This window comes from Gossypium hirsutum, chromosome A08 (genome assembly GCF_007990345.1).
Source record: "Gossypium hirsutum isolate 1008001.06 chromosome A08, Gossypium_hirsutum_v2.1, whole genome shotgun sequence".
Classification (NCBI taxonomy): Eukaryota; Viridiplantae; Streptophyta; class Magnoliopsida; order Malvales; family Malvaceae; genus Gossypium; species Gossypium hirsutum.
The window spans coordinates 115,768,525-115,791,213 of record NC_053431.1 but is presented as its reverse complement, the minus strand read 5'-3'; the positions used below and the strand labels follow the sequence as shown (position 1 = coordinate 115,791,213).

Here is a 22,689-nt window from a genome sequence, read left to right as displayed (position 1 = left end):
GAAGGCAACACACGATCTTAAGGCTCCAAATTTCCAAAGTTCAATTGGTTAGTCAATTTAGTCCTTTTTCTTGTAATTTTTATGTTTTTAGAATCTCGGTACTTAGTTACCCAAGCCATGTTGAAATTTTAGCAATTGTTAAGTTTTTAAGTGTTGTCAATGTTGAATAATTTTTGTATTAGAGAATAAATTGATAGATTTTTAAGTTAGAAATGGAAAAGGATTAAATTGTTGAACAAATTGTAAAATTTGAGGGTTAGGGACTAAATTGTAAAAATTTTGAAATTTAGGGGTTTAAGTGAAAATAGGGAGTCAAAATTTAGTTTAAAGTGGAATTTGCATGAAAATATAGAATTAAATGTGAAGAATAAAAATTAGTCTCAATTTAGGGACTAAATTGGAATTTAGATAAATATTGAGTAAAAATTTAAATATTCAAAATTTAATATGAAATTGAAATTTTATTGTATTGATGAATTTTAATTGTTTTAATTTCGTAGCTAACATTGTACCAGAATCCTCGACTAAAAAGGTGAAAGATAAAATCGACGTCGAATAGCTCGAAATTCTTGGTCTGTATTTCTATAATCCAAATTTAGTTGTTAATTGTTATAATTCAATTTAATGCATATGGTAATTGTTGAGGTGAGTAATTAACATTTTAATAATTGATTGAAATGGATTGAAAAGGTAGATACATATTGAATGTACTAATTATTGAATGGAAATGAATATATGTGTTAATGTGAAAGTTGGATATTGATTATTATAGATTGAATTTAATTTATGTGTATATATGTGTTTATATAAAAAATTAGTATTGGATATTGGTTATATCTGAAATGTGAAATTAAACCCTATTAACTGTATCGGGCTAAGTCAGATATAGATGGCATGCCATAGGATAGGAAGAGTTTAGGGATTACTTCGACCTCGAGTCGATGAGGCACTGGGTGCCAATTTACTTCGGTTTAACCGATGAGACACTAAGTGTCAATGTATATAGCGCTGAGCGCATATTACTTCGGATTGATCCGATGAAGCACTAGGTGCCAAACTAGTGTGTTGGTTGGATCTGTGTATCTGTCTAAGTCTGAGTCGTGTTAATAAGGGTAATTAAATAAATGGTACTATGATTGATATTGGATGATATTGTATGTGAATTGAAATTGGGATAGTGATTTGAAACATAAAAACGAGATACATGAGTTATGTACTCATGAATTGGAAATGGAATAGATAATGTTATTGTTTAAATGATATTTGGATCAAATTGTGAAAAGATATTATATAGCAAGTGATGAGAATTGAGTATGGTATGAAATGATGTATTCATGAATTGAATATTGAATGCCTAATGCCCTTTTACAAATAAATGTGGTTTGATATGTGAATAGCTATTTATATAGCAATTGTGTGAATTGGGACATTGTTTAACAAATGAAATATGATAGCATTTGTAAATTGAATATAATATGAAGTGATATGCTAATATGTATGAATTACAAAGACTAGTATATGATAGTTATGATACTAGACATTAATATGTGTTTATAATTCAATTGTGCATACTATATTATCTTGTCTTTACATGTTCGGATTATTGAAATACCATTGAGTTTTACTCAGCAAACGATTTTGTTTTTCTGTGTGCAAATTAGGTACTTCACTTTTGATCACTGATTCAACATCCAACAACGATCCCGAACTCAAATGTGGTGATGTTTATCTTTTGTGTCGACATGTACTTAGGATGTCTAAATGATAGTTATTTTGTAGATGGATTGTAAAGGAGGTTATAAGTGTAATGTTAGTTTGGTATATATAATAAACATGTGTTTGTGTTTGAAGCCATATTATGGCATGGTAATTTGAACCAAATCTAGATATGTGCATGTGAATTTAAGTTGATGTATAAGTGCTTATGAACTAGGCAAAATGGATTGAATTTGGTATGTTTATAATTTGGATTTTAATAATGCTTTGGTGATATGAATTGATGATATAAATGTGGTACCAATGAGGATACATTGGTTAGGCACTTAGGATGATTATTTTGGCATGTTTTGAATGTGTTTGATCGTGTTTTGAACAGGTTAAACGAATGGTTTTTGAGTTGTTTAATGTCCAAGCATATAGGAATTGGTAAATTTTTTGTTTAAGGCTCATTTTAGGTCCACATGGCTAGGCACACGGGCATGTGAGATACACGTCTATCACAATGGCGTGCGAGGCCATTTCAAAGGGTATACGGCCTGGCACACGGGCATGTTGCCTGGCCATGTGGCCCAAGTTACACGGGCACAGACACAGGCTGGGACATGGCCGTGTGTCCCTACTTCGAATGCCCACACGGCTGTGTGAACCCTGCAGTTAAAAATTTTCTAACTTTTTCCAAAAATTTTCAAATGTTCCCGATTTAGTCTCAGATCGTTTCTAAAGTGTTTTCAAACTCTCAAAGGGTTATTAAGATACTTTATGCATGCTAATGTTGAATCATTTTATGATGTTTGAAATGAATGATTAGATTACAATTACTTGGTAATGCTCCGAAACCCTATTCCGACGACGGATACGGGTTAAGGGTATTACAAAAGATATCATTTACCCTTTATTAGGCTATGAATTTCACTATTATAAATGAAGTTATGTCATGCAAAAGTTGTTTACCTAACATACCAACTTTTTGCTATTTAGTTATTTGAATTCAGACTTTTAATATATCAAAGCATACGAGTTATGCGCACATAGTCAATCACTTAATTAGGTTTGAGATAAGCCACACTATGAACATCACAAATGAACTAATCTATAAACGGATCTAGGATTAATTCAACTTGGGTCTAATCCGATGCATTGTTAATCTAGACAATTACATATTTATCTCTATATTCTAGAAGTAAACCACTTTGATACCCAACACAATATATCTCCCTGTTTAGTCTTGATAGATGACATAATAGTCCTTTGACCAATTTTCTTAATTTCGATTAATCAAACCATGGACTTCCAAACTGAGGATTAATTATACATTGGGTAATCAATAAAGTTAGTATTAATTATACCTTTGGTAATCAATAATCAATATTTACTTACATTTTTCTTTGCATGCAAAACTATTTGAGGGCAAATACAAATGATACTTATTGTGAATAATGAAATTTTATTTAAACAATTTTGTTCAAAAAAATTGAAAGTATAAATGACGAATAAACTACTTAAGGCACTAGACCCTAATAAGAGTTATAGTCTTTTAGATGCAAGAGTGGGGATTCTTCACTGTGGTGTGCTGAAACTAGGATTATTGATCGTATTTGTTTCAAAGATAGTGAATTTATCTTGCTGAGCTAAGCTCCACAGATGTAGGGAACCTGAATTGCATAAACAATTTTACTCTCTTGTTTTATTGTAGTTGTCACAATTTTAGTAAAAGTGCCCACTTCTATTTACACTTATGCATACTTTGTTTCTTATGGTTTAGCAACTAGTTTAGGTCAACAATATATGTGTGTGCGCGTGTGCACAATAAAGAGATGATTTTTATTTTTTAAAAAATAAGTAGAGAAAAATATAAATTTTGATAAATAAATAGAGGAAATATATAAATTCAAATTAATTGATGGTAAGTCATTTACATGCCAAATTTGTAACAAACAATATTTTTGAAGGAAAAAAAAGGGAAATGGGATGGCAAAAAATATTGAACCACTTACCCTTGCTAAATTTGCAAACCAATAACAAGTAATATTGGCGAAGATGTCAGCGGAGCAGTTCACGAAGCAAGTGATGGAGCGAGCAGACAACTGAACAAGCAATGGAATGGATGGTCAGTTAAGCAAGCGACGGAGCGAGCAGACAACTAAGCGAGCAATGGAATGGATGGTCAATTAAGCAAGTGATAGAGATGCTAGTCAACTGAGTGAGCGATAGAGATGGAAGTCAATTGAGCGAACAACAGACGCATACGATAATGGTGATGGAGCAATGATCAGATGTGAGTGGCGGTTAAGGATTTAGGAGTTCGGATTTTAGAACTTGATTTTGGGAATCATGGAGAAGAAAGCTTGATTGATGTAAATGGATATACTATTCACAACATTTTAACACAAAAGTGTCGCTAAATTATAAAATTTGCAATTCAAAATGACATTGTCTCGAAGCAGACCTTAAAATTTGCATTTGTTGATAGGTGCAAAGCTAGGAAAAAATTGTAGGTGGGTAGAAATTAAATTGTCTATATATTTATAATTTTTAAAAGATTAAATCAAATTTTTATCATTTTTAGGGGGCAAAGTGCAATTTAATCTTTACTAATTTAAATTTTTTTAAAATTTAAAAGGCTAAAATGGTAAATTTTCTATTTTAATTGGGGTCAGGGTCCCTGTCAACCCCCTAAATCCACTTATGTTCGTTGATAAAAATGAAAATTATATAAACACATAAGAATAAGAATTTAAAAAATATATGTTTATATTAACCATAAGGTGTAATGTGGTAGTTGCTCACCTCATTTCTTAGTCATGAGGTAGGGGATTCTATCCCTACCCATAAAAATGGAGCATATTTCATAGTTAATTATTTTCCTCTTTAGAGAACATCTGTGGTGAGAGGATTAGTAACTACTACCGGCGATGGATACCATAGTTGACAAAAAAAATTATTTACATTATTTTTATGATAACATAAAATTTAATTTCTTTTTAGATTATTGTTTAAATATGAAAAAAATTGTCAAACATAAATAAAGATTAAAAATACGAATGGGAAGGAAGAAAATTTATTATGAAAATATGATTTATAAAGTAATTCAATATTTTTATAAATTATTTTATTAAAATATTGATTTAAATTTTAATATAAATTATCATTTATTCTTTATTTATATAAAAGAAAACTTTTAAATGAATGTTATTATTTACATCGATTTCTTCTAAATTAATTTTATTTCTTCTAATTATATCATTTTAAAATAATTATATTTTTTCTAATAATTAATGAACATATTGTAATATATATAGTTAAATAATTTTACCATAAAACATATCCTGCCGTTTTAGTTATAAATGTCACCAAAACTATGTGAAAAAAGTAACAATTAAAAAAAAACCATTTATTTTACTCATAATTTTTTATAGCGTTTGTACATGAGCACTTACTTGAGTAAACACTGCAAAAATTATACCGCTAAAACAATTTCGTGGTAAATCAAATATCCCGTATTAGGGGATTAGGTTTTCCCAACGTTTTTGAACATAACCGCCACTAAAGATTTGAATCTAGCACTTTTTTTTATAAATACAGTTACGGATGTTCAAAATTCAGTTAAAATTTAACTAACTGATTAAACCAATTTAATTCGGTTAATGATAGGTTAATCGATCTAATTTTTTCGGAGGTTGATTAAAGATTTTTTAGAATTTCGGTTAACGATTAATTCGGTTTAAAATCGAGTAATTAATCAAATTAACCAAACTTAATAAATAATATTATATATTATATGTATTAGGTTATTACTAGTTCGGTTAATTCGGTCAAATGAACATTATAAATTTATTTCTTTTATATGTTTTATAATAATGTTAACAAAAAAAATTCAGTTAATCTGGTTAACGATTGAATTAACTAAAATATTTCAGTTTGATTAATTCGATTGATACTAATTCAATTTAGTTAACTGATTAATTAAATGTTTAAACATCCCTAAATACCGCTAAATGTTTGATCTAGGGACATTTCTCCTATAAACCCAGCTAAATTCCACCGCTATATCTCTATTTTGCTTTAATGTGTCATAAAATGATTGACTTTACATACATAATTCTTTATCTTTGAATAAAATAATTGAATCACTTACCAAAATAATATAACTATAGATTAAATTTCATGAATAGGGAAAGATGTAGTTTAATTTGGCGGAGATTTAGCCATATCCATCATTGTTGAAATTCATGGAGATGAAATTGAAACTGAAATTGTTTTGCCAATTATTCCAATTCCACTGATCTTTTGTTTGTTTTTTAATGTGTTCTCTTACAATTATTCTGAAGGGGACTTATTAACCAATATGTAATCATTCTCCCTGTTGATTTTTTTTTTAAAAGTCATTCTTCAATTGTTATTTAAATATATAAATACATTTAAATAAATTATTTTGAAGGATTCTATTTATATCATTGCAAAATTTAAGTGATTTTACATCATTTTTAAATTTTTTATACGATTAATATTTTAATAATCCAACCATTAAATTACGTGTTCAATCCATATAAATATTTTATGTAAAAGAATTTTTAGCCATTAAATATAGATTAATATAGACAATATTTATAGAGATATTGGATCGATTAAAAAATTTACATGCATGACAAAGTAAAAATATCTTAATATATTTAACAGTTAAATTATTAAAATATTAATATATAAAAAGTTATAGAAAAGTATATACCACTTTAAGTTATTTACATTTTATCTATGCTATTTTTTAAGTGTTTAAAGTTAGTGGAGAAATTATGAAAAAAAATATATAAGTATGATGATTTTTTATATTTCAACTAAATCCTTATTTACCTTTCATCAATTCTTTTTATTAATATATTTCTTACCTATTAATTTCCTAAAAAGGCCAAAACTCAGCAGGAAAAATGAAGACATTAAAATTGCAGTAATTATTATCCATCACGCCTTGAGTTTTAATTGACCTTCTCAGCAGGAAAAATGAAGACATTAAAATTGCAGTAATTATTATCCATCACGCCTTGAGTTCTAATTGACCTTTGAAAGTGAATAGTCAACCTTTTATTCAATTTTCAAAGATTAAAAAAAACTTAAAATTTTAAAACGTGTTTCTTGCAGTTGCAGGCAGATGATTAGAGAATTTTACTGACTATTAATTATCATATTCAATACAATATAGTATATTAGGTAGGTAATTTTAAAAAAGTGCTCTCATTAAGACTATATATAAAATTAGAGGCTAAATTCAAGTAAACAAATCCTTATATTATAAGAGTGAACAATGTAAATACGTCATATTAAATTACTGAGTTAAGAGATGAATAATGAGTATAATGTGCACGAAATTGACTAACCAGTTTGTATTACAAGACAAATTTAACTCCATGTTTTGGATAAAGAAAGTAGTGGTCCCAGTAGTTTGGGATAATGAGATGAAGTTAATGTTAATTATCCCATATACTCCCCTCATCATAATTTATTTTCTATACAGTATGTATCACAAATTTCTATATTATTTGTTTGTTTAAACTTATATTCGTTATTAGCCAGGTGTATTCTTAGATTTTATTTTTAATTGAGGATTAGTTGAATCATAAAAATTTAGAACAAATGCCTTCTTTTCCTTGGATATTAATCAGTGAAGCACACACATGCACATCAATATATAACAAGATCTTAGGTTGCAAGTAAGATTCTAAAAACCAAACATCCTACCCTAACCCTTACGTCTATATTTCCTTTGTAATAACTGTACAGTGACTCTTAGTAAATATTTCATCTAACAAATGTGTCTAAGCTATTGGTATTTATATATATATTTTTTTTATGTACGTACCTTCATCAATAATACTGATGTGGCTCAACCATGGCATAAAAAAAACTATATGGCCATGTTAACCATTGATATTCACCCATCAACTTTGGGAAACTTTTAATTTATATTTTATATAAACACATATTTTTATTTGTATATAATTTAGATAATATAAATAATAAATAAATTAAATTTCATATTTTTTAAATTTTATATAATTAATATATTATAGAAATAAATTTTAATAAATATATTTTTTGGATCTCATATATATTTAAAAATTATAAATGTGTTTCTTTTATTACTCTTTTTGGAAATATTTTATATAAATAAATACATGAGAATGTTTATACGACTTTAGTTTGTGTCACTTCATAATTTTTAATTGGTTGGGTGTTTTTTTTTGGTGAAAAATAAACAAAATAACAAATTTAAAACCTTCTAAGAGATCCTAAAAGATTTGTCTTGCTTAATAGACGAAACCACCAAATCAGGTGGAACTTCAAAAAGCTGGAGGGGTGACTTCCAAGAAAGACTGATCTTTGCCAAGTGGTCAGCAATTAAATTACGTTCCCTGGTAACATACTCAATTTCTCATTGTCCTTCAGAACTCAAAAGTCTTTTTAAAACATACTCAATTTCTCATTGTCCTTCAGAACTCAAAAGTCTTTTTAACTCTTTTGAGAATGGTAATGCCTGAGTCCACTGTTACTTCCACGGACAATGCCTTTACCACTTTAAGATTATCAGTCTAAATCCAGACTTTTTTTGTAACCCTTACTTAATAAAATAAGAATACCATCAAGGATGCTCCAAAGTTCTGCCTTCAGAGGTGAACATCTACCCAAATAGCGAGTAAACCCCAGAATCCAATTGCCGTTCCTATCTCTAATCATGCCTCCCGCTGCGACATTTCCTGAATCTCTAGTGGCTGCTTCATCTGAAAACAAGTGGACCCAATTTTTAGCCAAGTGATGATGAATTCCAGGATTAATTGCAGTAGATTTGGCTTAAACTAGGAACGGTTCAAAGTGTTGAGCTGAACTGAGGGAGGGCTTAATGGTCTCATAAGCTGACCAATTGATGTTTTGGAAGATGAGAAGATTCCTATTCTTCCACAAGTCTCCAAGCAACGATCCCAAAGAGATAAGACCAGGTAATACCCTTGTCCTGCAACTTATCATAACAAATATTAGTAGAAAACCAAATTTGAAAAGGGTTAAAAAAAACTTGAAACGCCTCTCTGTTGGAACAATGAGCATCAAAGCTTCTTTAGCCATCGGAAAATCGCGGAGAACATGTAGAATATCCTCAGTATCATGCCCAGACAGAGGACACACACTACTATGCCCAATCCCTCTCCTGGATCGCTCGGCATTAGTAAGAAGCCTCTGTTTGACTGCAAGCTAAAGAAAAAAATGAACTCTCTGTAGACCTTGGTATTTCCAAACGGGCTTCCAAGCATTATCAGAGAGACCCCAGGAACTTTTGTAATAGGCCCATTTCGCCCGAGCCCACACCAAAACCAGAACCAAAAAAATAATAAAATAATAATAAAACCCGAAAATAATAAATCATAAATCCAAATTAAATAAAACAGTCCAGTTCATTTACACTTATAGCCCAATAAACAAACAATAAACCCAAATACCAAATTTATACCAGCCCAGATGCAAATTTAACCCTAAACCCAATTGAAACCAGACCCAATTACAATGGCCCAATCCTAAGACCGGCCCAAATGACCGAAACATTGGTTTCAGAAACTGAAACCCTAGTCATCCCTTGCACCGCTGCTCCCACGAACGGCCCCTCCACGTCACCATAGCCTTTTCCTCCGTACGGCATTCCCCGCGTCAGTAGAACCTGCGAGAAGAAGCCAAAAAACGACAAAAAATAAGAAATCCAGAAAAAGAAAAATAACAGAAAAAAGAAGCAAAATAGTATTTTCATTTTTCATTGGGCTATATAAAGCCATATTAGAGACTTGTATTTTTTTTTTACAAACGCATACTGAATACAAAAAAAGTAATCAAAATTTTTAAATTTCTGATTTTCTTTCGATTCTATTGGTCTTTCATTAGGGTTTACATGCATTTGAAAACAAAGAGAAAATGAGACATTTACCTCACAAAATGCTATGGATTCCTTTTGCTTCGTTAAAATCGAGGCGTAGAGGGGATCTTCAGGCTAAAAAAGTAGCCGCAAGACGGGCATGCTGGTTGCCGTTCATGGTGGCAAATCGGCATTAAGAGGGGAGATTTGGGTTGGATTGAGGGAAATAAAAGGGGGCTAGGGTTTTATTTTTGAAAGGGCTGATTATTTCATTTTTTTTAAAGGAAATATTGTTTATATGAGGGAAAAATGACACCGTTTGGGCCCTACTTCAGTGGCCTCAAAACGACATCGCACAGAGCGACCCGGTTTGACCCGACCCGGTACCCATGAGGATCCACGCGTTTTTATCCTAAATGGGTGAATTACGTATTTAGTCCTTCTCTTGCACGTTGACGATTCGATTGGGTCCCTTTTTTTCTTTTGTATTTTTAATTCTTTTCCTGAGGTTTGTACGCAGTTTTAATTTAGTCTATAGTTAAATTGAGACATTTTCATTTTTAATCCTCGGACATTTGTGCGCATTGTATTTTAATCCTTAATTTTGTTTTATTGCTTTATTTATTTGTAAATTGTCCTTTTAGTTTTATTTTTATTTCAATTGAGTATTCTTTATTTCAGCTTATGTTTTTATCCTTTGTAATTCTTTTATTTTTAAAATTTATTTGTTATTCATCTTTTAACATATTATCTTGAATTATTTTATTAATTTTGCATTGTCCCAGTTGTTATTTTATACTTTCATTTATATTCTTTTAAATTGTTCTATTTTACAATTTATTTATTTAAAATTTTTCTTTATATATTTCTACGTTTAAAGATTTATATGATATTTAACCAATGACTATTATACATGCATTAAATTAATTTTACTCTAAGCACACATTATTGATTTCATATTATATGTGGATATTTTCTTTTAAATTTATTTACATGTATATATATATATGTATATTTTCTTTTAAATCTATTTATGTATATTATTTGTTTCTTTTAAGGACTCAATTTTAAATTATATATTTTGGTTATTTCAAGCATTTTCTTATATTGTTATTCTTTTATATATTATTTATATTAAGTTTTTCACTCTATATATATTATTAACTGTTGATGAATAAATCTTGTTTCAAATTATTTTGTGTGATCATTGATTTCATATTATATAGATTGTTATTCATATATATTCCTTTGCATATTTTTTATATGGTTGTATTTATATAATTTATTTATATTAAAACTTTCTAACATGTATATCATTTGTTTTAAACTTTATATGGGCATACATTACTATTTTATATTATATTTTATTATACATTATTATTTTATATTATATTATATTTTAATTGTAAATTGTTTTGTTTAGCGCTAATCTTAAAGTCCTCCTTATAATACTTATTTTGAAATGCATTTATATGTTAAAATTTATATTTTATGTATTATTTTTATTTATTTATTTTATGATTTATTTTAAATTTTTGCATGCATTATTTGTTTAAATACATATAATTTATTTTTAAATTGTTTGTTTTATTGTTGATTTCAAGTTTATCTGTTTTAACATTTGTTTATTACCGTTTAAAAGTTTTTGTTTCATTGTTTAAATCGATTTTTTTTATTATTTCGTTAATCTTTATTTAGAAATGTCAAATAGTGTATTATCATTGGGTGTGTTTTGATTTGCGTATTTGTATCTTTATATTATTGCCAATAATTTGTATAATATGTTAATCATGTATGATTCCATATTAGTTGCTTTGTTTTTCATTTTCGTGTATTGGATTAGGATTGAAATTGTTAACTTATTTGCTTAAAATTGTTCATTTCATTTTCTTTACTTCAAACAAACCGAATAATCGTATTTCATCGTTTTTATAATCGCTCCTATTTAAAAACTTCTTAAAACAAAGTAATATTTCGTGTTTGGTAATTCGAGAAATCGTGCCCTAACGTGCTGGGTTTCGATTTTCCATTTGACCAAATAACTAAATATACTTTCGAAATTTCATCCATGTTTTTTTAGGTTAAAAAAACAAGGCATTACTTTGTGTTTGGAAATTCGAGAAATCGTGCCCCAACGTGCTGGGTTTCAATTTTTTGTTTGACCAAACAGCCAAATATCCCTTTTGAGTTTTCAACGCATGAGTTTCGAAAATCAAGAGATGATATTGATTTTGAGGGTTTCAAAGGTCGTATCCTAACGTGCTGGATATGATATTTTATTTCCTCGGGACAAGAGTATCTTAGCATCCAATTCAAGTTATTCAAATGCTTTTAAAAGAAATTATATTAAAAAATCTTTTCAAATTTTCGACATTAGGACATTAATTAATCAATTAGGTACCAATTTTGGGCGTTGTGAGGGTGCTAGTCCTTTCTCGTACGTAACTGACTCTCGAACCCATTTTCTTGATTTTCGAAGGCCAAAGTCAATATTTTAATAAAATAAAATGCTTTATTAGGTGATCTAATCACACCTAAACAAAAAGGATTGGTGGTGACTCTATTTTTGTTTTTAAAGTCGATCCTCGTTTTTTAAAATTTAAAAAAAATAGTTTCAGCAACTTTCTTTTAAGGCTCAATAAACACTTCGAACGGAAAAGGACCCTGAGCCAAAACGAGCCCAAATGATCCTATCTACCCCATCAGGATGCAGAGGGGGAATGCTAACTATACGCATAATCATATCGTCAGGCAACCATAAACGGAGCAAATCCAAATTCCAAGTACCATCAGGGAGAACCTAATCTCTCACAGTGCACTCTAAATTAAGACTAGAATGAGCTGGAACATAAGGCAAAAGGGGACCAACATCAAGAATCCAAGCATCTTTCCAACTATGGATTGATGAACCGTCCCCAATAGACCAAATAAGGTTCTCACAAAAAAGTGGCCACACTTTAGATAGGGAACGCCAAAGATGAGAACAATTGCTTCTGTAAATGGTATCAAGAAGTTGATTCTTCTATCCATATTTCGAATGAAGAACATGAATCCATAGAGCATCCTTTCGAGAGATGAGATTAAACCCAATTTTTATAAGGAAAAAGTTATTCTAATCATAAAGATGCCGTAACCCAAGCCCTCCACAACATCTAGGTTGACAAATGGACTCCCAACCAAAGCATTTTTAGGATGTCCCGTGGTGCCTCCCCAAATGAACTGTCTGGCAATCTTTTTAATCTTATCACATACCCCCTTCGGAATAAGTAAGGACTGTATGAAATAGTTAGGAATGGTGAGAAGAACTGATTGGGCAAGCGTGACCCGTTCCGCAAAGAAAAGTTTCCTGGCTTCCTAATTCTGAAGTTTACATCTCACTTTATCAACAATAAAGTTCAGAGTACTTTTAGTAACCCGATCATGAAGGAGAGACACCCCCAAATAACTCCCTAGATTTAGAACCTTCTAAAAACAAAAGAAATGGCTAATCTGATCACATAAACTATCATCGACTCCTTTGGAGAAATACATATTACTCTTCCTTGCACTGACCTTATGTCCAGAAAAGTCACAGAAACTTTTAAGGGTTTCCTTTAACAAAAGAGCTTGGCCAATCTCTACTTTGCCAAAAATAACAAGGCCATCAGTAAAAAAGAGATGAGATAAGAACGGCCCCGCCCTAGAAAGTCGAATTGGATGCCACTTTCCTGCTGATATCTTAGAACGAATAATATGTCCTAACCATTCCATGCAAAGGACAAAAAGGTAAGGCGATAAAGGACAACCCTGCCTAATCCTCCGCACAGGCTTGAAGAACTGAGATGGAACCCTATTCCATAAAATCTGCATAGTAGATGAAGAGATAGCACCCATAATTACCTTTCTAAGGAACCGAAAACCCTAACAGCAACAAGGGTCACATTAATAAAGTCCCAACTAATCCTGTTATAAGCTTTCTCTAGATCCAACTTGACGGCCATCCAATTTCTGCCAACTTTCCTACTGCACACCGAGTGAATAATTTCTTGCGCAATAATGATATTATCTGAAATGTTACGCCCCGCGATAAACCCAGCTTGCTCGGATGAAATATAATTCAGGAACACCATTTTAAATCTATTGGCGATCACCTTCATCACCAATTTATACACAACCGAGCACAGACTGATTGGCCAAAATTGACTGAAATCCTCCGATCACTCTTTCTTGGGAATAAGCACAATTAGCGTATTATTAAGATCCTCCTTAATTTTATTACCAATAAAAATTCCCTAAACCCATTCACAAACTGCCCCTCCAACGAAATCCCACTGACTTTGAAAAAATGCACATGAAACCCATCACTTCTCAGAGCCTTCAATAGAGCCATGTTGAAGAGGGCTTTCTTAATTTCATCATTCAAAATCGGCTTTTTAAAGAAATCTATGTCTTCCTCTGTGAGGCGAGGGAATAAATCCAAAGGAAGAGCACTCATGGAAGTAAGAGTTTCTCCATACAGCTTCTCAAAAAACCTGGTTGCCTCATCCCAGAGAACACTCTGATCCGAACTCCACTCCCCACTACTTGTGTGTAAAGCCAAAATATGATTAAATTTCCTCATTTGCATAGTGCAGCTATGAAAGTACTTGGTATTCCGATCCTCGAACTGAAGCCAGTCACATCTAGCCTTTTGTCTCCAAAGGAGCTCCTCATGATTAAGCACATTTTCCAATTCATCCCAAACCTCCATCTCCAAGTCAATAAGCCTACTAGAGGAAGACCAATCCATGGCCTTCTGAATATTCCCAAGCGACCTCATAAGTTGTCTCTTGCGCATGCATATAAATCCATAAACGGACCTGTTCCAATATTTGACATGTAAAGTAAAATCAGATAAAGAGTCAGCCATATTTCCTATAAACCTCCATTTAGTAGAGACCAGTTTTTTAAATTTTGAGTGTCTTATCCATCCTGTGAGAAAATAAAAAGGTCTCCCTTTCATAAGGCTAAGATCAAGATTAATAGCAATAAGAATGGGTCCATGGTCCGATTTAATAAGCGGAAGATGAAAAACTAAGGTATGCGGAAAGGCTGAGATCCAAGAATCATTTGCTAAGGCTCGATCAATTCCTTCATGGGTATTACCTCTTTTCCAAGTAAATGCCAGCCCTATGAATCCAAGATCCTGCAAATTACAAGAGTTAACAAAATTTCCAAAAAGCTTACATCTCTTACCAATGGAACGATTGCTTTTTTTATCCTTAGGAGAGATAATAGCATTAAAGTCCCCCAAGATAAGCCAAGGTAATGGATCAGGAGGTAAAACTTCCAATAAACTAGTCCAAAGAGTCTTTCTCTTAACTCTGTCAAGGCTACCATACACGACAAAAATAAAAAAAGGATTTAAAAACAGTAGTGCCTTGCACACGAAGAAGCATAAATTGAGGATGATTATGAATAATATTAACGCAAATATTATCCTTTCATCCAACCCAAATCCCACTTGAAAAACCAATAGACTCAATGCAATGAGAAAAATCAAAACCCAATTTATCAATAATAGCATTAGCTTTTTTACCACTAACTCTCGGCTCCAAAAGGCATACAATATCCAGTTTATGTTCAAGATTATACTCATGAAAAGCCCATAGGAATTTACTACTCGCAAACCTTGACAATTCTAAGAGAAAATTGATAAATTTAAATCCATAAACAATAGATAATAATAAAAAAGAAATAACATAACTCCAAAAAATAAAACCATACTATCCAAAACATAACAAATCGTTCTTGGATACTTTTACCAGAATCTAGGCCAATAGCTTTCGATTTAGCACCTTACATTATGGAGACTGTCTAAGCCAACCTAGACATAGAATCACTCAAGGGAATTTTAAAAGAAATTTTATTTTTAAAATTAATCCCTTTTCCATGCGTAATTTTATTAATCTTTTTTGTAGCTCCAAAGCCTTCATCATTATTCCCCATCGATTTCCCTAAGGTCCGAGACTTATTACCACAAGAATTTGGTAGATTTTTTTTCCTTAATTGATTCCCCCAACTGGTCCTTTCTCATTGAAGGAGACAGTAGTGTGTCTCTGTGGATTTAAACCACCAATGCAGTCAGTACCTGAATTTTAATCAGTTCTGGCACCTTCGAATCAGCCTTGGTATGTAAATTAAAAACATCTCCTTCACTGTCCTCTTGTCCAGCAAAAACAGGATTAAAACAAGAGATGTTCATGGATGTTGAATTGGAAAAATTAGAAATTGAATTAGAACACTCTGCATCAACTTATTAGAAACATAATCATTTAAAGGATTAGAAAAACCCCTTGTTCCTTCAATTTGAGAACTTGACTTAGTACAAGGGAGATCCAACACGCCATTGGGCTGACTTAGCCCACCGCAAGAAATGTCCATATTCATTTTAGATCCGGCTAGGCCTATCACTCCATTGGCCTTAACATTAGCAGCAGAACTTGGGCCCACTGCTCTATCCTTCTTTAGAAATCCCAAGCCCGATATCCCCTTTAACTCCCCCCATCTGCCTCCTTTTCTAGAAATAGGTTTTCCTCGATATTGTTCATCAAATACTCAATAAATTTTCCAGCTTTTAGGGTATCCCTAAAATCTATCGTTTGTCCCTCTATTTCCTTATTTCTTGCTTCATCCAGTTTCAAAGTTTCCATATTTACTAGGGCATCAAATCGGGATCCTAATTTTCCTCGTTCCCGAAGATCCGCTTTGCTGAGGTTACTGTTCCTAGAATCACACCTGCTTTTTTTCTCAACAACCATCCATGGCCCATAAATGGCACCTTCTCCTTCGTTCATATCCTTTACCGGAGTAACACCTGTCTGCTCCTTTCCCGATGATGTTTCCGGTTGCAACGGGACACACAGTTCTTTGGTGTGGTCGTACTTCCCACAGGTAAAATAAATCATGGGTAATGCTTCGTATTCAACCTTCTGATGTAAACCATTCACAAGAACTTGTGCAATTAGGGGGTTATCTAGATTAATATAAACGGCTATCCAGGCAAATCTACCTTTAGTTCTACTGTCTGTATTAAAGTCCAATAGGACTACTTTGCCGATTATCCCCCCTATTTCTTCAAGTATCCTCTTTTTGTACAGAAACCCTGGAAGGCCGGGTAGTCTTATCCAAGCCAGCACCATGCTTGGATATGGTTGAGATGGTGTAAATTCCTTTGTCCAAGGTTGGACAGTCAAATATTGTCCGTAGATCAGCCAAGGCCCCTGCAACATAACCTTAGCATAATCATTTAGGGATTGAAACTTAGCCTAAAAGTATCCATTCTATATGTCCATGATATGGAAGGGCATGGAAGGATTCCATAGACTACTGATACAGCTGTGTAATGCCCCATATCCAATATTTCTTCCAAGCAGTTTTATAACAACTGTTCACTCCATTTCTTTGTATAAAATTTGTTGAATCTTTTCAGAAAAATCAATGGCAAGGATTCCATTAATCATAGATCTATGTATGTCTCCTTCCAAAATTTCAAGGTCTTCAACAGCACTAATACCAGAAAGGACCAGCCCTTTCTTATCCTGATCTCCAAAACTAACCCCCAACAGTTTGGCATTCTATGTGATCGTAGGGCCAGATCTAGATTCAACCAACATATCAGTGCTTTCCTCATTATTACCACCTTTGAATCGAACTTTCTTTATATTGCGATCAACATCTGCCCGCAATCCACCACCATCTTCAATTTCGGACAGAGAAGAAATACCATCGAGATTTATAGAGTTTTCCATTGGAAATTTTATTTGATAGTCAAAACACTTAGACGTGGATTTTTTTCGAACTTACATTTTGATTGGTTGGGTGTTTTAAGTAATGAAAATATTTAAATATAATTTAGGTAGTAATTTGTGACTTAGGCCAAAATATTTTCAGCTTTTAAGTTGATGTCGGCGGCGTGGACAAAGACAGTGATATAAACAGAGAAACAGCTGAGCAGCTTGTTTTGTGATAAGTCAAGTCAGCTTTGCTGCTCAAATCAAAACCTTAGATAGGATTGGCCTAATAATTAATATTTCTTACATCCTTGTTCAAAATTAGTTAACTTTCCCAGCTTCTGCTTGGAAAATAATATATGTACATCGAATTTATTTCGGTCTACATTCCTATTATAATTAATTTAACGCTAATCATACTTGCCACTTGAATTAAGTTTCTAAGGGAAATCTAACCCATATCCCTTTGAATATTGGACTGCTTAACAGTCTTCGACGTTGATGTTCAAAATACTAGAGATATTTTATCAAATAATATCATCTTCTTTTTTATATGAATCATATGGCCTACTTGATAATGCCTAAGTTTTACTCCATACCTATTTGTTGGTATATCCGGATTAGTTGTATATATTAATTAATTAAATATACGTTTAATTTTAAAATCTTGATAATTGATATTAAAATGATTTTTATTTTATGTGAATTTAAATTTGTAAATATATATATTAGAAACCTACAAACTATAAAAATAGTTTGTAATAATGTAAAAGGAAAAATATACTTAACAGAAATGATTTCAAAATTAAATTAATTTAAAAAATAAATGAAAATATCATTTATTGTGGGAATTAATGTGCCTTACTTATTATAGGAATGATTTGCTGGAAACAGAAATGCCCAAGCTAGACACATACAACATACAATGGGTTAATGCATGTAGAAAAGAGGTGTTGAGAGATTAATCAGTTAAAGAAAAATATTTTAGAGCAATGGAGAAGGGACATGGAAAGCATTTAATTAGGCATTTTTGTGAAGAGTTGCCCATTCCCATGGCAAAACGTGGGAACCAAAATGTCCAAAACAATAATGGGTTTATATGAGCAATGATTAAAATCAGAGCCCAGCAGTTGCTTTTTTCCCCCTTGTTTTGTTTCACAACACCTTTGCATTTGCAATGCCACAGATACAAAAATAGGAATTATGCTGCAACAAGCCACCAAAACAAAAGGGAATAGAAATTTGTCTTTATTTTTGGCTGACATATTCTTCTTCTTATCCGTACCACGCCTAATAAAATCCAATTTGAATCAAATAAAATATATTACTTTAATGCTCTAACAACATTCTTCTTTTAATTTACACTTTAAAAAAGCTCACCCTCTCTTTTCCTGTCTTTTTATTGTTAATATAATATAATTTAAAACTCAACCTTGCAAATACTCCAAAATTTGTAATCATTAATAAATGAAACTATGTTTTTTTGTGAAGATGACACTTGGATAACATTATAGACTTTTGCTTCACTTCGATCTATACTTTGTCCCAAACACAAATCACTCGTTATTTTATATTTATAATTTCATTAATATATAGAATAATTATTACATTTATTGATGCGAATATGATTTAAAATATAATATGAACACCATAACAGTTTATTCATCTTTTAAACATAACCAATTTCTGGGGGTCAACTTATAGTTTTTTTTATTATTACTAATGTTATGCCCATTAAAAAAATTGGTTAGTTGGAATTTTCCTATTTGGATTATCAACATACCATTTATAAAAAGAAATGAAAAGAAGCTATAGAGGCCCAGAAGCGATCACAGACTGAACTTTAGCCACCACCCCATATCATTCTGCATTCTGGTTCCACTCTCCACTCTTCACTATTTCTACTAAATACATACCACAGCTTTATAATTTTGTTATGCAAAGCAAATTCTGAATCATACTGCAATTATAAAGATAGATGATAATGTTACATTACATAACATTTCCAAATTTGATTGAGTCTACATCATTATTCTATAACTTAATTTCGTATAAACAAAACCTCTCTCATTGGTTGAAGATTGACGAAAATGATCCGGTAAATATATATTTTACCCTACAAGTTGCAACAAAATATATTCTAAACTTTATCAAATCGTTTTAGTGTTGTTGAGGGAGAACATTTGGTTTCAAGTGTCTTTTGTAACTAGTTATTGTTTTCATATTAGAGTTTTGTCTTTCATATTTTAAGATTAGTCTAAAGGGTTTATAGAGTTTAAGAAACACATTGGTTAGTAAAGACTCGACCTGTAAACTTACGAGAGAAGTGTCGATATTGTGTGAAATATTAATTATTCATACTGTACTTACGGGAGTTCGAACCACTAACCAAGGCATTAAAGCCTTACCTCTACAATCATGATACCATTTGACTAGACTCTCTTCGAAGTATGAAAGAAGGATAATACCTTCCGATTAGAGAATGAGACATTCCAAAGAAGATACTTACCCTCAACGAGTGTTTATAACTTTATTTGGATTAGACTTTTCAACTTGAGATCAAATAGATATAATCTTTTAATCATTTAATAAAATTTAAGAATAATTTTAGACATGATATGGCAAAAATCTTTAACTAAAATAAAAAAAATATAGACAAAATTCAACTATAGTTTAGACAAGATAAAATTTAAACTTAGATGTTAAATCTTAACATTCCAACTAAAATCAACAATAATATTTTTTTTATAATCTTCCAAGTATAATTAGATATTCTATAAGGATCTTACAAGCAAATAAAATTAGTTGATATTTATGATGCCATGAAATTATCGTATACTATCATTAAAAAAAAGTCAATATTCACTTGATATATACTGATATCTTGATTTTTTTTTTCATTTCACCATCACGAATGCTGATTTTACAATTTATAAGCAATTAGAAGAGAAGTTTTATAATTAAATTTAAATAAAATATTAGTAAGACTTTAAATTATTTTTAAAAAAATAATTTCTAATTAATATCATACCTTTTCTAATACTAGATCAAATATCCTCAATAATATTTTAATCCTAATATTGATTAATTAAATAATATTAACAAATAATAATAGTAACACGAAGTTTATGATTTTTTTATTTAATTAGATTTATGATTTATGATGTGATGGGTTAGATTTTAGAATTTTATGATTTATGATTTATAATTTTAAGAAAAGGTTAGATTAGGATATAGGGTTTAAAAGGTATAAGATTTCAAGGTATACGAATGTGGTTTTACAATTTTATAAAAAAATATTAGTTTTATTAATTTTAGAGTTAAAATACTAATAAGAGTTACTTTTATGTTTGTTGCTATATTATAGGATAAATTATTAAAATAGTCATTTTTATTTACATCAGATTACATTTTAGTTACTTATATTTGAAATGTTATGTTTTAGTCACTTACGTTATCTAGTTGTAATATTTTAGTCATTGAGCCGTTAATTGTTGTTAATTGTGTAACAATAAGCTAATGTGGTATGTTAAATCATCATTTCAAACAAAAAATTTAGGTTAATTTAGACAATCGATCCCCATACTTTTTCATTTTAAGCAATTTAATTTTTTTATATTCTTTTAAATTTTTTTTCTTTATTTTTTGTTCTCTTCTGCTTCTCCCTCTGTTTTCCTCATTTCTCCATTTTTTTAACGTTTACCATTTGTTAAAACTAGTCCCTATACTTTTATTTTTTTTAACAATTTAATTCTTTAGACTGAAGCAAGCTTGTGGACTAGTTTTAACAAATAGAAAGCATAGAAAAATTAGGTTAAAAGAGTTGGAGAAGGGAGAAAAACAGAGGGAGAAGCAGAAGGATAGAAAAAAAAGTTAAAAGAACATAAAACTAAAAATATTAAATTGCTCAAAAAGAAAAAAAAATATAAGGATCAATTATAGAATTTAACCTAAAATTTTCGTTTGAAATGATGATTTAACGTGCCATATCAGCTTACCATTACACCGTTAACGGTAATTAATAGCTCAGTAACTAAAATGTTACAACACGAAAATGTATGAGACTAAAACGTAACATTTCAAACATAAGTAACTAAAATGTAACCTGAGACAAACAAAAGTGATTATTTTAATAATTTATCTTATCTTATATTATTCAAACACTAAAAAAATATGATGTCACATGTTATTGAAAATCTAAAAAAGTGATTTTTTAAAATTATTTAATCCAAGTTAAACTCTATTACTAAATATTCTTTTCAAATTGCTCATCTATTTTTAAAAATTTGATTAGATTTAAATTTAAATATTTATTAATTTGATTTGATATACATTTATTAATTATTTTATTCAAGTCCACTAAATTTATCAAATCAACAATATAATTAGACCTATTCATGGGGCAGGTTATTGTCCATGTTCGAAGGACTGTGCAAAATTTGGGAGTATTTTGGTAAAAATATTAAGCCCAAAAAATTAGGCTCATTTAAATTGTGGGTCGAGCTCGAACTTGAACATTTAAAGCTTAACTCGACTCGTTTTTAAAGTTTGTAATGTTTTATATTATGTTATTTTTATATATTATGTAATTAATAATACATAAAAAATAAATATATAGTAATATTTAATACTACTATAATGTAAACATAAAAAACTGTAAAGACGACTATATAAAATTTTAATAAATAAAAATATATATAATTATTAATTATTAATTATTAAATTAAAATAATATAAATATATTTTTAAAAAAATTAAAAATAATACGGGTGAGTTTCAAAAGGGCTTGGGTCAATCAATTACAAAAATAGATAAATTTAGATAAAAAAATTGTAAGACTTATATTTCAAATCCAACGAAATTTAAACAAATATAAAATATATTTATATGATGTTTAGACCTGGCTCAACTAATCCAGTTTAACCCTTCAACACTTCTAAACATAAAAGGTTGTTGTTAAAAAAAAAACAATTAAAGCCGTCCTTGCACCATATTAAGCATGTAATTGATCCAATATATTCTAGAAGGCTAATATTTCTTAGTCTAATATATATCCTGCGGTGTATGGGAGAATACAAGAGTATAACAAGCCTAATAATAATAGTAGTAGTAGTAATAAGTGCAAAGAAATAAGTAAAAGAATAAGTGATGAGTGATGAGCACCACCAAAAATATCATCCATCAAAAAAAAAAATTTTTGTAGCTTTTATTTATGAATAAGAAAATGCAATATTTTTTAGGAAAGAAAATATATTTTGCTTTAAAATTATGGGAGTTACAAAAAGGAAGGGAGAGAGTAGTGATCATGTCTGTAATTAAAAGAGAAAAAATGAT

The 22,689-nt window shown here is 30.4% G+C and overlaps 1 protein-coding gene and 1 long non-coding RNA gene across 3 annotated transcripts; both read right to left on the bottom strand.

The window, feature by feature from the left end:
* Positions 1-7,998: 7,998 nt before the first annotated feature.
* LOC107931701 (uncharacterized) lies at positions 7,999-10,206 on the bottom strand. Of its 2 annotated transcripts, XR_005899828.1 has the most exons (3): positions 9,677-9,889; positions 8,627-9,415; positions 7,999-8,489 (listed from the first exon to the last, which is right to left on the bottom strand). It is a non-coding gene; the product is annotated as an uncharacterized lncRNA (long non-coding RNA). The 2 variants fall into 2 exon arrangements; XR_001693292.2 differs by lacking the exon at positions 7,999-8,489 and having other exon boundaries at positions 9,117-9,415; positions 9,677-10,206.
* Positions 10,207-16,116: 5,910 nt separating this feature from the next.
* On the bottom strand, positions 16,117-17,373 carry LOC107931733 (uncharacterized). The gene is made up of 2 exons (XM_016863668.1): positions 17,233-17,373; positions 16,117-16,845 (listed from the first exon to the last, which is right to left on the bottom strand). Exons 1-2 carry the CDS (start codon positions 17,371-17,373, stop codon positions 16,117-16,119), a joined length of 870 nt encoding a protein of 289 aa, XP_016719157.1.
* Positions 17,374-22,689: the final 5,316 nt, after the last annotated feature.